At 36.0% G+C, this 16,882-nt stretch overlaps 1 protein-coding gene across 1 annotated transcript in view; it reads right to left on the bottom strand.

Annotated features, from left to right (window-relative positions):
• The window catches only part of LOC128641669 (uncharacterized), a 129,055-nt gene that overhangs the window by 87,902 nt on the left and 24,271 nt on the right, over positions 1-16,882 (bottom strand). Inside the window, exons 51-64 of the mRNA XM_053694202.1 lie at positions 16,563-16,810; positions 16,347-16,450; positions 15,840-16,035; positions 15,579-15,685; positions 7,866-7,978; positions 7,610-7,780; positions 6,849-7,096; positions 6,636-6,739; positions 6,429-6,547; positions 6,170-6,328; positions 4,445-4,653; positions 3,580-3,686; positions 2,665-2,777; positions 1,289-1,453 (exon numbers count right to left, since the gene is read on the bottom strand). Of these exons, the coding sequence (XP_053550177.1) occupies positions 1,289-1,453; positions 2,665-2,777; positions 3,580-3,686; positions 4,445-4,653; positions 6,170-6,328; positions 6,429-6,547; positions 6,636-6,739; positions 6,849-7,096; positions 7,610-7,780; positions 7,866-7,978; positions 15,579-15,685; positions 15,840-16,035; positions 16,347-16,450; positions 16,563-16,810 (2,163 nt within the window). The remainder of the gene's footprint in view (positions 1-1,288; positions 1,454-2,664; positions 2,778-3,579; positions 3,687-4,444; positions 4,654-6,169; positions 6,329-6,428; positions 6,548-6,635; positions 6,740-6,848; positions 7,097-7,609; positions 7,781-7,865; positions 7,979-15,578; positions 15,686-15,839; positions 16,036-16,346; positions 16,451-16,562; positions 16,811-16,882) is intronic.

Consider the following 16,882-nt stretch of genomic DNA (forward strand, 5'->3'; position numbering starts at 1 on the left):
AAACGAAAGTGCTAAATAGTGCACCACTTGTAATCTGGCCCATTATCTTTAGGAATCTTGCATAAAGGAGAGAATTCTGGAATAAACCCAGACTTATGTTAACAAGGAGAAATATAACAACTAGAAAAACTAATTGTATGAGGAATACATTAGGATTTTTAGCAGAGATTGCCAGAAATGTTATATCATGTGAACTCCAAGAAATGGATTCAGATAAAGATTAAATTGTATATCATGTGAACTCCAAGATATGGATTCAGATACAGATTACACTATATATTTAAAAAGTTCCATTACATTCATACTTTAAATATTTATTGTTATAACTAGGAACCAACATTCATACTGTGAGTAGCGAGAAAAAAGGTTAAAAACACTTAAACCCAGTCAAGTGAAATAAATTATATGCTTATGAAGCCAAGTAGTATATAAGTCTACATGGGCCCTCTGAGGAAGCGTTCTGTGAAACACGCGTCAGGGGTCCAGCAGGAGTAGCGTTGTCTCTCCTGTCTGCCGTTTCTTTTAAACAGCTTACCTATGTCTAAATAAGAATTTTCTTCACTAATTGTTGATGATTCATGGTGCCTACTTATATTGATAGTTAACAGTAAATCTGCCCTCGGATTGTAAGGGCTTAGCTTACTTGATAATAATTACTAGTGGGCCCATGTAGACTTACAGTATATACTACTTGGCTTCATAAGCATATAATTTATTTCACTTGACTGGGTTTAAGTGTTTTTAACCTTTTTTCTCGCTACTCACAGTATGAATGTTGGTTCCTAGTTATAACAATAAAGATTTAAAGTATGAATGTAATGGAACTTTTTAAATATATAGTGTAATCTTTATCTGAATCCATATCTTGGAGTTCACATGATATACAATTTAATCTTTATCTGAATCCATTTCTTGGAGTTCACATGATATAACGTTTGTGGCAATCTCTGCTAAAAATCCTAATGTATTCCTCATACAATTAGTTTTTCTAGTTGTTCAGTTCTGTTTCCTGAGATCCCACAGCAGATATTGATCCCATTAGTGATACTTAACATAACATATAGATACTATATATATGTATTGTAATAATAATAAGGGGACTGTATCTGTTATTTCCTAACTCCAACCAATCCCCCATAACCTCAATTCTAAAACATGGAGAAATATGTTTGACCCCATTGCTGTGACTGGAAGAGTTGTGGTTTTTGTGTGTGTGTTTTAGGGTTTATATATATATATATACTGTATATATATACATACATATATACCTGATAACATAAATATTTACCTTGCACAATGATGTTTTTATATTTGAAAGATAGTCATTCAGCTCTTCATAGGTTTTGAACCGACTGATGTAACTAGGAATACTGTTAGCCAAAGTTAAGTTGTTTAATAACTCTGCTATTGTGGTGAATTCAGCCAGCTGTGCTGCTGTAAGGCTAGTGTCAATCTAAAAATAAATATAAAAAATTAATTTGTATAACACAGTGTCTATAGGTTTTATAAAATATAACTAAAATGATAACAAGTCTGTATAATAAACACTATCAGGCCCATTTATCAAGCTCCGTACGGAGCTTGAAGGGCCGTGTTTCTGGCGAGTCTTCAGACTCGCCAGAAACACAACTTATGAAGCAGCGGTCTAAAGACCGCTGCTTCATAACCCTGTCCGCCTGCTCTGACCAGGCGGACAGGAATCGCCGGAAATCAACCCGATCGAATACGATCGGGTTGATTGACAGCTCCCTGCTGGCGGCCGATTGGCCGCGAGTCAGCAGGGGGCGGCGTTGCACCAGCAGCTCTTGTGAGCTGCTGGTGCAATGTTAAATGCAGAGAGCGTATTGCTCTCCGCATTTAGCGAGGTCTTGCGGACCTGATCCGCAGTGTCGGATCAGGTCCGCAAGCCCTTTGATAAATGGGCCCCCATAGATTATAGTATTATCAATATAAGTATCAATATAAATAAGCCATCTAACATACATGCCCACTATACCCATAATGCCTCTGTTCAAATTACTTTATTAGTCACACACAACTTTTGGAGCACATTTCAATGCTGGGAATGTGAATGGGTGCATTTAAATCTTACATAGAAGCATTTTTACATTATACTTACATTAACAAGCAGATTTTTAGCAAAATATTGGCTTAGAGGTTAACTATATACCGCATTAATTTTACTGCACACTCCCACAGACATCTATTGTATTCAAGAATGAATGCACCCACACTATGCAAAGTACAGATATAACATACACTAGACTATCTCTCGAGCAAAACAAAATAACTAAGGACTTAACATGAGCGCAAAAATGGAAGCTGTATGGATTGCACTTAAGAGATGTTAATGCCCCACAGTGCTAACATTTTTGCACTTTGTAATCTAGGCCAATATTGTCACAATTGTAATTGACCCCTTTTTAGTGAAATGTTCATTGTTTCTCAATATCTTTTCATAGCACCTCTGCTGAGACCATATATAGACATATGGCGAATAGGGTTAGGCTGGCCAAGTCTGCAGTGTGTGCTTCCAATTCTCAGAACGGGAAAACCCACAATTTTCAGAGTTAAATTACAAGAAAGGAGAGACCTTCCCTTTTCATAATAAAACAGATTTAATTTTTTTATCAACTTGCACTTGCATCATTTACAAAATCTCACCTTACGGAAATTCTTGTTGAACTCTGCAATATCCCCAGTAGATGCCTCCTGGAAGAATTTACCAAAATTTACTTCAACCCATGTTGTAAAATTTGTGGTCTCACAGGCTATTCCTAGAATTAAACAAATATTAATTTACTTGTTTTTGCTTTTCCTAGCACTTTTCTTTTTTATCAGCATTAATGGAACACATTTTTGTTAAATTGCAAGTATTTTCACAATGGGTCACATATATTTTGTATTTTTTTTGCATATTTATTCATATTCACCAAGCAGGGTGATAAGGTAGGCAGATGTATTTAAAAACAAATAGGTAGATTTATAGTTTGGCAACAGATAGCGATATCCTGGATAAAGGTTGCATGTGAAACATAAGGATTGCTTGTTCTACGCCATAATACATAAAAACATACAAGAACAATGTGAACAAACTGATTTAGTGTGCCCCAATACAAAAAGAAAGTAGCTTGATCCTCCTTTTCCTACAGAGCACCACAATTATGGAACAACCTCCCGTACACTTTCAAACCTTCCCCAAGCCTAAAATCCTTTACGAGATCCATGTCTACATATCTCAAAATAGAATGCACCTGTCATGTTTGATTATATATTTCCTACCTGTTCTATGTTAATTTGTGCATATATTATGTATTAATATTGTTTTATTGTACCCTATTGTATCATTGCAATGTTTTGTGGACCCAGGACATACTTGAAAACAAGAGAAATCTCAATGTACCCTTCCTGGTAAAATATTTTATAAATAAATAAAAATGATAAATAAATAATATGCATATGAAGAATAGAAATGAGTATTTCAAACAGTATAAAGCATCATAAAATATACATCAGAGTACAGAAAGCCAATACAACCAGTGGTGGTTCATCTGCTCAAAAGTCATCTTATTCTCTTACCTGTGGCTAAAGCTTTTTCTGTAAGGTATGTTTTTATGTAGAAGGTATAAACCGATTTTTTTGTATCATTTGAAAGGGATCCATATAAAATATTAAAGCCTTTCACTCTAAAAAAATAAAACAGTGATTATTATTAAATATAATATTAATATTTAAAAGGAAAGTCTGTATATTTTCATAATTCTCCCCTGATCCCCAGAAATTACTCTCATATAACTTCAATTCATGTCTATCCCCTTCATCAGAAAGCTTTCATCAGTCTCTATAACCTCTTTTGTTAGTTCTGTTTATCTCAGAACATATTCTACACCTATCCCTTCACCTTGTTTACTTGATGCTTATATTTGTTTCTCTAACTCCCGTCACTGACAACTAAAATTGCACTTGCAATTAACTAAGCTCCTCTATACGTTTTTAGCATATAAGACATGGGGCAAATCAAACACACATTATGGGGTTGATTTATCAAACTCTTCGCACCCCTTCGCCTACAGGTTCTCACAACAGAAGAGACCGCTGCTTTCCTAACCTTTCACCACCTCTTAAGTGGCGAATTTCAATCTCCCTGGTCTCGTGCGACCGGGGAGATTGACAGCTCCTGCCCGCGAGTGATTGGCTGTGCGTGGGCAGGGGGCGGGATTGCATGCAAGCTCAAAATAGTGCTCGTGTGCAATGCTGAATTCCGCCGCAGCTTTATAAATTGACCTCTATAAATTAAAAAAAACTCTCTTGTTCTAAAATATGGCGCATCAACAAAATATATTTACAATTTAATAATACCCAGATGTTTTTCTTATTGATTTTTACCATTCTGTAAATGTTTAATAACATTGCACAAAATAAATATAAACCTATATAAACTTACATTTCCTGATATGAAGGGCAAGTTACAGATGTTGGGAGATAACGAAGAAGAGATTGATTAAAATAAGGAATCAGAGAAACTAATTCTATCTGAAACAAGTTCTTCCAGTTTTCAGTCTGGTAAGAGGAGAAGTTTGACTTGATTTTTTCCAGTATAACCCTAAGCATATTGTATTTCACTGTGGCAATCTGTTCGACAGATATATTAACCTGTAAAATAAAATAATTATATGAATAATTATATCCCGACTATAGACTTTTTAAATTAATACTGGATAAAACAATATCATTTTTTAGTTGATATTCCTTTTACCAATGCAATGTTTATACATTCAGATGTTTTCTAATTTCCTATAAATTAAATATTGCGTGCTTTCATATAGTATGTAGGTAACTGTGTTAATCATTATGTGCTATAAAATTGTCGCATTTTTCCATCCTTAAAGGGCCATTATACCCAAATGTTGAAACACTTGAAAGTGATGCAGCATAGCTGTAAAAAGCTCACTAGAAAATATCACCTGAACATCTCTATGTTAAAAAGAAAGATATTTTACCTCAAAATGTCCTAAGTATTTACATCCCATTGTAAAGGACTTTAAGCTGCAAATCAGGCCTGTTCCGGGACCTGCAAGGCAGCGTGCCTCATGCACACTCATGTTATTTCAGTTTAAAGAAGTTTACTATGAAATCTCATGAGAGTTAAGTGAAATCTCATGAGATCACAGTAAAAGAGTTCATGACCTCAGCACTGCTGATTCTGATTGGCTGCTGTTCATTTCTTCCTCTTTTTTTTTTTTACCTACAGCAGGGCAGTAACTGAAAGATAACTTTTTTTACAGAGCACTTACTCTGGTGAGCTGAGGAAATTGTGAGGTAAAATATCTTCCTTTTTTACATAGAGATGTTCAGGTGATTTTTTTCCTGCCAGTTTTTTACAGTTATGATGCATCATTTTAAAGTGATTTAGCATATGAGTATTATGTCCCTTTAAGACAGTTGGTCAATTATTTTATTAACAGAGTGGAGCTGAGCTCGTCCAGAGTGATACAACTTACATTAGCATGTAACTCTGTATAAATAACCAATATTTACTATTAAAATAAAATATTTAGATTTCTACTCCCTTATCAATACGAATACAAACTTAGAAATGTCAAGATGCATATAGTAGATGTAAGGGTAATTTCTAGTACATTACTTTATGACTGAATGTATTTAAAGGCACATAAAACTCTGAATTTGTATTTCAGGATTCAGACAGATCATACAATATTAAAGAACTTTCCAATTTACTTCTATTATCAAATTTGCATAGTTTTCTTGTTGTCCCTTGTTGAAAACCAGGATGGTAACTTTAAGAGTGTGCTCATGTCTGCAGTGCTATATGGCAGAAGTTTTGCAACAATGTTATACTTTAGCAAGAACACTTGAGGGCAGCACAATTTTATGTCATGTAGTGCACCAGACATGTGCACAGTACCTATCTAGATATCTTTTCAACAAAGAATAACAATAGAACAAAGAAAAATTGATAGCATAAGTAAATTGGAAACTTTTTTAAACTGTATTCTCTATCTGAATAATGAAAGAACATTTTTGAGTTTCATGTCTCTTTAAGAAATATCAGATATTATTTCAACTTGTAGGTGTATAAATACAGCAGTGATCCCAAGAATATGCATAGTTATGGCAGTACTTGTACAGTTGTTTTTTACTTGACTACCTTTGCTGCTGCAATAGAGAAGGCATTCACATAGTCTAAAATATGTTCTGGATCTATAGTTCCTAAAGTTGCTGTCAATTTTGTCTCATTTGCAAGAACGTTCACTTGGGTTAGGAGGTAAGCCATTTCATTTGGTGTTAAAATATCTGGAAGAGTAGACTGGTAGAAAGATAACACATTTAGCTGTTTTCCAAAACAAGCAAATTGATGATTAAATAAAAATAAAAGAAAGCATATTTCCATTGTACAAATAACTTACAATGTGAAGTTCTAAATATAAGTTTTCTAGTTTAGATGCTGTGGCGTTGGTTGAAAAGTTACCAAAGTTCAGTTTGATCCACTCAGTATTGTTGTTTATACTGGAATCACATGCATAACCTAAATGATGGAAATCAAGAGAAAATCTATTTAAAATAACTGTTAACCTCATAGGAATTATTGTTCCATTTGCTTATTATTTCATTACCTGTAGCTGCATATTGTTGTGTAAGATACAATTTCCCATACTCGTAGACTGATGTTGCTGTCTTGTCATTAATTTTGTCAAAGATCCCACTTAACCTCTTTATGCTGAAATTTGGAATATAAAATAAAGTGAACGTGCATTCGAAATTTTCAGAAATAGTCAGATTATTATATGGTTTTCTTGACATTTTGACTTCTTCAAATCATCACTTACATAGCTTGGTAGTCTTGACATGAAATTTCGAGAGGGAGCCGAGAAATATGTGTTTCATCAAGAACAATAATGAAATCAGTGATGAGGATATCAAAAACGGGTAACCACCCAGACATATTGCTCAAACTCCAATTGTAGCCGAGAACAATAAATCCATTAGTTAGTATTTCCCATTGGGTATGGGTGCTCAGTTTGACTAGTGGTTGAAGTTGATCACATGAAGATGTGTCTGAAGATGAATTTATGTTCTTAGGGGGGAAAAAGAAAATAGTTGTGAACACATTTTATGATTGGTAGAGACACATAGGGGCCGAATTATCAATGTGCGGACGGACATGATCCGGTGTAGCGATCATGTCCGCCCCACATTGATAAATGCCGACTGCATACGCTGTCACCATTTATCATTGCACAAGCATTTCACAAGAAATGCTTGTGCAATGCCGCCCCCTGCAGGGGGTGTCAATCAACCCGATCGTATCCAATCGGGCTGATTGCTGTCCGCCGCCTCAGAGGTAGCGGACGAGTTAAGGAGCAGGAGTTGCCTGAAGGCTCGCCCGGAAACAGATGCATTGGGGCAGATTGACTCCTTGATAAATTGGCCCCATACACTTTAAGCATTTTTAGTAAAAGGAGTCGGATGATGATTATCAGCACAGATATCCTTGTAAAATTAAAGTGTTTGAAATAAGAAACTATATATTACTTTATATATTATCTGAACTAATGTGCATTATTTCCTTACCTATAATAATAATTACCTGACAAATTGATTTTTTTAGTCCTTGTATATATTCCTGGAGCATATTATAATCTTTAAATTCTTTAATTTGACTGAGAAGATTGGTTGACAGAGTAGAGTTTTGTAGAGAATCAGCGATGAGTGTATAATCTGCGAGTTCTGTTGTAGTAAGTTTGGATGTGTTTATTATCTATGAGAAAGTAGATGGAGTTGAGATCGGTTTTCTTGAAAGGGAATGAGAATAAAATGAAGCTGTTAAGTTTATGTAATTTTACCTTTTCCATTTTGTTATTGAAGAGAACAAGGTCTTCAACTTTTAGTTGTCTGCTAAAGTTCCCCAAATTAATTTGAATCCAAATGTTGACATTTATGGCATCACAAGCAACAACTGCCAATTAAAAAAAGATATTATTAGAAGCAGGATAAATAAGCAAATGCACTTGGAGTATTGTTACAAACAGATAACACTGGGTGTTGAAATTGGTCTATTAGGACCCAGCATCATTTTTAAAATTGTTAAAAAAAATCTCCCTTCTCCACCCCAGTACTGATCTCAGAACATACAAAACAATGGCATGTACATTTGAATGCTAATTTTTTTTTTTTTTTGTGAATAAAGATAAAATAAGACAAATAGAGTGGGGCATTTTATTTTTTACACCAACTTTATTTGTACTACATAATTACAATCAAAACCACTATTATGTAAAGACCATGATTTTATGTTAATTTATTTTGTGCGGTCTGTGCACCCCCTAGAGATACAGGTGCTTAGCTATATCACCACATATTTTACTAATTAATTTTCACTGGGACTACTGCAATTAACTCTCATTGAGTTTCCCCAGTGGATTTATCCCTCCCCATGTGCTCCATATCTCTATTATCCCATTATCCATAACCACAATCATTGCCATCCTTACTACTCTTCTTGGACCACCCACTAGAATTAACCTTGACAGGACCCCAATGCCATTGTACACTAACTGCAGATCCCTGCAGCAATCAACCTATTCTTAGACCCCCACATAACACAATTAACCCTAACTGCACACTGCTAATGTTATTGGACATAACCAGTGTCGGTCATGGTCTTAGAATTGCTAAGAGCATCTCTGATCTTTAATAGTACTAATTTAATACTACCTCTGTCTTCTCAAATGGCCCTAATCTCAGTCTTTGTAAATGTAACTGTTACTCAGCATGTTCTACCAGTTTACATATTTGATGGTATGTCTCTTGTTCCTACAGCTTTACTTTTCATATAATTATATTTTCAGAAATATGAATTGTATTATTTTTTGACCATTTTTATTCAGATAAAGTAACATATTAAATAACCCCTGTACTCTAATTAGATATGTATAATGTATCATCCTTACAGGGACATTATTTTAATCTCTTTTTTAATATTATCTTGCTACGTAACACTTCCATATTGAATATTTCTTTTTTTTTTCTATTTTTTTATTTTGCTGTAATTCGCTATATTGACATTTGTGCTTGCATATAACCTATAGATTTTAGCCTTTTGGAGCAGGTCTGTCCTCTTTTATTAATATGTTTAGATTTGTTTAATTGGGGATATGCTATGAGTTTAACCCATTATGTCTACAGGACATAGTAATACGTCACAGGGTACTTTGCTCAGCATACACTGGTTGATATAGTACCTTTGTCCAACCTTCTGCCTCATGCTGTAATCCCCACTGCTTTGACAGCTAAGACTGCAGCCAGAGACAGAAGGCATCTATTTTCATATAGTAAGGAAGAACTGATCGTTGTTTGTAAATGGGACCTTGATTTGAAAAGAGAGTATTTTTTTTTTCATTGTTTAAATAAAAATTATAATGTCTATGTAAGACTCCACCAAAGCTACAGGCCTCTATCAAGCTGTCAACCGCAAATACGCTGGCAAAACATAACCGGCAAAAGTAGAATATAGTGACGTAACATACGATCCGCGGGACTCAGTCTGACACAGATCGATGCTTACGTCACTACAGATGTTCCGAACGCAAGTTCTGCACAATCTGACTACTTTTGCTAGTTATCAAAAAACTAGCAGGTACGCTCGCCACTATTCCGGCCCAGCGTACCTGGTTTTCAATCCGCCGCCCTAGAGGCGGCGGATGCCATAGGAATCAATGGGAGTCTGACAGCAGCGAAAGCTTATGTTCGCTGCTGCCCGATATCCCATTGATTCCTATGGGAACGTCTACACCTAACACCCTAACATGTACCCCGATTCTAAACACCCCTAATCTGCCCCCCCCCCCCCCACTACACCGCCGCCACCTACATTATACTTATTAACCCCTAAACCGCCGCTCCCGGAGCCCGCCGCAACTAAATAAAGTGTTTAACCCCTAAACCGCCTCTCCCAGACCCCGCCGCCACCTACATTAAATTTATTAACCCCTAATCTGACCCCCCTACACCGCCGCCACCTACATTATATTTATTAACCCCTAATCTGACCCCCCTACACCGCCGCCACCTACATTAAATTTATTAACCCCTAAGTCTAACCCTAACACCCCCCTAACTTAAATATAATTTAAATTAATCTAAATAAATATTCCTATCATTAAATAAATTATACCTATTTAAAAATAAATACTTACCTATACAATAAACCCTAAAATAGCTACAATATAACTAATAGTTACATTGTAGCTCTTTTAGGATTTATTTTTATTTTACAGGCAACTTTGTATTTATTTTAACTAGGTAGAATAGTTATTAAATAGTTATTAACTGTTTAATAACTTCATAGTTAAAATAAATACAAATTTACCTGTAAAATAAAACCTAAATTACAATTACACCTAACACTACACTTTAATTAAATTAATTACCGAAATTAAAATAAATTAATTACAATTAAATAAAATTAACTAAAGTATCAGCCAAATCGGAAATTAAGGTAAGAAAAATCCTATTGGCTGATGCAATCAGCCAATAGGATTGAGCTTGCATTCTATTGGCTGTTCCTATCAGCCAATAGAATGCGAGCTCAATCCTATTGGCTGATTGGATCAGCCAATAGGATTGAACTTCAATCCTATTGGCTGATTGCATCAGCCAATAGGATTTTTCCTACCTTAATTCTGATTGGCTAATAAAATTCTATCAGCCAATCGGAATTCAAGGGACGCCATCTTGGATGACGTCATTTAAAGGAATATTCATTCGTCGGATAGTCGTTGGCCTGTAAGGATGCTCCGCGTCGGATGTCTTGAAGATGGACCCGCTCCGGATGGATGAAGATAGAAGATGCCGCCTGGATGAAGACTTCTGCCCGTCTGGAGGTCCTCTTCTGCCCGGATAGGATGAAGACTTCTGGCCGTCTGGAGGACCACTTATGCCCGGTTGGGTGAAGACGTCTCAAGGTAGGGTGATCTTCAAGGGGGTAGTGTTAGGTTTTATTAAGGGGGGATTGGGTGGGTTTTAGAGTAGGGTTGGGTGTGTGGGTGGTGGGTTGTAATTTTGTGCGAGGATATTGTATTTTTTTTACAGGTAAAAGAGCTGATTACTTTGGGGCAATGCCCCGCAAAAGGCCCTTTTAAGGGCTATTTGTAATTTAGTATAGGGTAGGGATTTTTATTATTTTGGGGGGCTTTTTTATTTTATTAGGGGGATTAGATTAGGTGTAATTAGTTTAAAATTCTTGTAATTATTTTATTATTTTCTGTAATTTAGTGTTTGGTTTTTTTTGTACTTTAGTTAATTTTATTTAATTGTAATTAATTTATTTTAATTTTGGTAATTCATTTAATTATAGTGTAGTGTTAGGTGTAGTTGTAATTTAGGTTAGGTTTTATTTTACAGGTAAATTTGTATTTATTTTAACTAGGAAGTTATTAAATAGTTAATAGCTATTTAATAACTATTCTATCTAGTTAAAATAAATACAAAGTTGTCTGTAAAATAAAAATAAATCCTAAAATAGCTACAATGTAACTATTAGTTATATTGTAGCTATCTTAGGGTTTATTTTATAGGTAAGTATTTATTTCTTTTTTTTTTATTATTATTTTTTAAATAATTTTTTATTGAGGTTTAGCGATACAAACAGCATACCATGATAGCCTTATAACAGTAACGGCAGGTATAACATTATTCCAGAAACATCATCAGTTGCGAATAGGTAAGAAAAGACGAAAATGAAAAAGCAACAGAACAATGTATAACAATAAGTAGGCTTCTCAGACCTCAGTTTTATGAATACAATAGCATAAATGGCTGACTATGTGAGTTACCGCTTATGGGCCAATTGGTCAGGAGAAATTGAAAAAATATGATAGCCAGATGGGTAGCCACGTTGGGCTTCATATTAGTTAGTAGGAAACAATGGGTAAGCACCGCTCGGGGGGGGGGGGGTAGGAGAGGGTTAGTAATTTACAAATGAAACAGACCTCCACAACATATGTGATAGCAAGATTCTAGGTTAATGAAGTTCAATGTTATAGCAAATTGTCAAGCTTAGACAATACTATAAAATGGTATATCATACATATCTTGAATAGGATATATGAAGTTAGTATGTTATAGTTGATTCTACTTTTACTTTGTGTATGGAAGTACTCTTATTCCGATGGAAACTGAACTTAAAGGGGCATGTCAACATGAGTGGTAACAACTTGAATATTGGACATCCATAGGTTAAAGTGTTAGTTAGCTATCTCACACCTAGGTCAACCACAGTCATAGAGACCACTCTTGGGCTACATGTAATAAGTTATAGCATGAGCTTATGTTTGTATTTTATGGAACAACTAACAGTATAGAAGGACTAGCTAATTGGCAGCTATAGCATGTAATTAAATCTAAAAGGTGGATTCATAAGAACTGAGTGTTGACAGCAATAATTGGAGAGAGCCTATAAGTATTCACCTATAATCCTGTCTTTCTTGCCGGATTAGATATTGTGCTTTCAAGTAATAGGGACATCATGAGAAAGTATATGGCAGGAAGGTTTATTATTTTATTATGGGATAACCTAATATTTATTCAATTTATAGTGGACAAAGGACAACTGTTTAACCCATGTTAGTTTAGAATTAGGGAAAGGGGATTAATATACACGGCTTAGGACACTTGAGAAGAATATCTTGTAGTGGTAAGACATGAAGTGATGTTAATAGATATGATTGTCTAAATTTAAACAACACAAGGGTACTTAGGATAGTATATATGCTCAGGAGAAATCAAATTATCCCCCATATGTACAGCTCCATTATCAGATAGTACCAACATTTTGTAAATAAGTCCACAATTCCATTTCAATATTCTTAAAATGAATCGAACTGTCACACTATATAAAAGCCTACTATTAAGTAGCACTAGTGAACTGTATTGCTCACAACCAATGCCCCTGCATGAAATAGACTTGTCAGATAAACAGAGTATATATGATTCTTTTAACAGGGGAGATGAATAAGTTGAGGATGACTAGATATATAGATCCGAGTAAGATAGCTATCTGGATACACATAACAACTGTGAAACATACTTAATAAAATAAAGCAAAGGGAGGGCATAAGAAAGGCTAATAAAACATTTTGCAAGAGAAAAAGGCATAGAGTCTAAGGGTCCGGTAAGTTATTAAATTAAAACAGGGTGATATGTATGTTGGCACAATAGGTCCTTATGAAGAGGGAAACCCGGTACTCCGTAGCAAACCAAACAAATTAGCAAAACAGTCATCCAACACCTCTATTTAGAAGCTGTGTTAATCTGGAAACCCAGCGAGACACATCGGGAGGGGCCCATATGTCAGACAGGATCAAAACCAGAAAAATCCATAGTGGAATAGCAGATCAGTGTGTTGAAGGCATTAAGGTTCCCTCTTTTCTTGTACGACCTTGGGCTTGGCTTCTTACTCTCTGTATATTATAAGACCATTTATTGTACCACGATTTGTCAGCTGAAAACTCGTCGCGCACCCGGTGGACGGCCACTCCATCACGGGCGACTGCCGACGAGCACTCTGCGAACACCGCATTAGTTCCATCAGAGGTACAAGATCTGAGCTGAGTCCAGGGGATCGAAGACTCTCTAGGGGGGTAGGTAATCCCCAGCGGCGTCGGAATCTTTCTGAACTCCCATGTTAGGATCCTTCTTGAGCGTGGAACAACTTGCGCTATCAGATGCCGTTTCATATGGGAGAGTTTCCCTTGTGTTATCTGCCATCTTGGTTGCGCTGTTGTGTCCCTCTCCCCTTACAGCTCTAATGGTAGTAGAGAGATCTTCAAAGTCACAGCACATCCGTTGTTCTAGATTTTCTAGCAGCGCTCTTATCTGTGTGTAAAAGCCCTTCTCCTTATTGAGCTAGATAGGATAAAGTCAGTGTAGAGGAAGTTTCACTCTATAAAAGTCGTAATAAATTAATACCCCTCTGTCCGAATAACCCTCAAACCGGGAGGGGGGGATAGATGTTCCTGTGAAATGAGCCGCAGCGATCCGCATATGATCTGGATGAAATCTTCTATTTGAGTGAGTTACACAAACATAAAGTGGTATCTCTGGAATCAGGATTACCTCAACATGTAGTCGACAGAAATATTATGAGAAAATCTGTAAATATAATGAGAACACCCCCAAATTCTTCAAGTTAAGATCAGAGCTATGTAGTTGTGCATCTGGTCATGGCTGTGGCTTGGTCACGCCCCTTATAGGTAATTATTTATTTTTAAATAGGTATAATTTATTTAATGATAGGAATATTTATTTAGATTAATTTAAATTATATTTAAGTTAGGGGGGTGTTAGGGCTAGGGTTAGACTTAGGTTTAGGGGTTAATAAATTTAATATAGTGGCGGCGACGTTGGGGGTGGGAGATTAGGGGTTAATACATTTAATGTAGGTGGCGGCTGTGTAGGGGGGTCAGATTAGGGGTTAATAAATTTAATGTAGGTGGCGGCAGTGTTGGGGGTCAGATTAGGGGTTAATAAATTTAATGTAGGTGGAGGCGGTGTAGGGGGGTCAGATTAGGGGTTAATAAATTTAATGTAGGTGGCGGCAGTGTAGGGGGGTCAGATTAGGGGTTAATAAATTTAATGTAGGTGGTGGCGGTGTAGGGGGGGTCAGATTAGGGGTTAATAAATTTAATGTAGGTGGAGGCGGTGTAGGGGGTTCAGATTAGGGGTTAATAAATTTAATGTAGGTGGTGGCGGTGTAGGGGGGTCAGATTAGGGGTTAATAAATTTAATGTAGGTGGCGGCAGTGTAGGGGGGTCATATTAGGGGTAAATAAATTTAATGTAGGGGGCGGCGGTTTAGGGGTTAAACACTTTATTTAGTTGCGGCGGGGTCCAGGAGCTGTGGTTTAGGGGTTAAATATTTTATTTAGTTGCGGTGGGCTCCGGGAGCGGCGGTTTAGGGGTTAATAACTTTATTTAGGTGCGGCAGGGTCCGGGCGCAGCGGTTTAGGGGGTAAACAGTATAGTATAGTGTGGGTGCTTAGTGACAGGGTACCAAGAAAGCTGCAAATAAGCCGAAGAGCAGCGAAATCGATGACTGTTAGTTAACAACAGTCCGCTGCTCATCGCTCCGCACTTGGTGCGCGGCTTTTTGACAGCTTTCTTGATAATTGTTGAGAACGTATTCAGGTCCGCGGCAGCGATGTTAGGCGATCTTAGGAGAGCGTATTGGTGCCGGCGAATTTGACAGGTTGATAAATAGAGGCCACAGTGTGTTAGAACAACTGATTTGAAATTATCCTTATCAATAATTAAAATAGATCCTGCAGCCTTGACACTGTCATGTTATTGTCTATATACATACTGTAATTGCTGTAAGTCTGTCATATGAAATTGCATTGTAAGATATGCCTTCTACTTATTAATAAGAAATAGAATTAAAAGCATACATGCTGGAGCAAAAAAAAAAAATAATAATTTCCATCTAGCTGTATATCATGTTTACAGTACAAACTGGGGTTTTTGTTAGGATTTTGTTTGTAATAATTCTGCAAAACCAACCTGCAGATTGTAATTGCTGAGTTAGGTATCTCTTTATGAAATTACTGTAGACAGCATCTTGTTTCTCTGTTGAAAGCTCTGCATACTTGATGCTAAATCCTTTCACTCTGTTAATTGAATAAAAAAAAATATAGATAAAGGTTAAAAATATATGGAAATACAGGAATTTTCCTATATTAGTTCTGTTTTTCTTTTTTGGTCAATGAGTACAAATAGTTTTAAAGAAATAAAGCATTTTCATGATCAGAATGTTGAGCTTACATTTCCTGGTAGGAAGAGCAGTCAAAGTCAACTGGCAAGAGCTGAAGAAGAGTTTGGTCAAAGTTAGGAAACAAGGGGACCAACTGATTTTGGAAAAACATCTTCAATTCTAAAACTGTGGCAAGACTTGAAAACTGACCAAAATTTAGTTCAATCCACTGGTTGCTATTGTTTGTGCCATAACTACACGCAAAACCTAAATGATGGAAGCAACACAAAAATATTCTGTTAACTATTAGATGATGATAACTAAATGTAGAAGGAAGTCAAAAATGCAAAATAACTTAAAACTAACAGAATTAATAGCATAAAAATTAGGGGGTTTACGACAGAGAACCCCCCCCCCCCCCCCATCTACCTTTAGACTGGTGGTAGCATAAAACATCTTCAGAGATGGAGATAATTAATGTTACCACAACTTAACCCCATTTACCTCAGCAATGGAAACTAGGCCTATGGCACTAATCCAGGAATAAATTAAAAATTTAACTGTAGTTATTTTTGTACCTGTGAATTTGAGTTGCTGAGTAAGATATTGTATGCAATATGAAAAGACTGATGAAGCCTCCTTATCGGTGATATTGTTGTAGACATTACTTAACTTCTTTATTCTGTAATATGCAACATCATGTAAAGACAAAACAGAATATGTTAGAAATTTTTGAGGAATGATCTGGAATTGCATTTTTTTCAAATTTGTTCCTGTCTCAAAACATCACTTACATAGATTGGTAGTTTTCACATGAAATGTTGAGCGGCAGCTGAGAAATGTGGGTTTCATTTAGAGAAATAAGGAAGTCAGAGTCAAGAATGTCAAAAATTTGTAACCAGCCAGTCATATTGTTTAAACTCCAATCATAGCCGAGGACTGTAAAAACGTTAGTTAGAATTTCCTGTTGAATATGAATGGTCAGTTTGGATATTGATTGAAGCTGCTCACAATAAGATATGTTGGATGAAGGATCTGTGCTCTAAGGAAAAGCAATGTAAAGTTATAAGAAGAGGAAAAAACTTCTTAGCTCATTTATAGACACAATTGTAAG

The sequence above is a fragment of the Bombina bombina genome, chromosome 11, assembly GCF_027579735.1.
Source record: "Bombina bombina isolate aBomBom1 chromosome 11, aBomBom1.pri, whole genome shotgun sequence".
Lineage (NCBI taxonomy): Eukaryota > Metazoa > Chordata > Amphibia > Anura > Bombinatoridae > Bombina > Bombina bombina.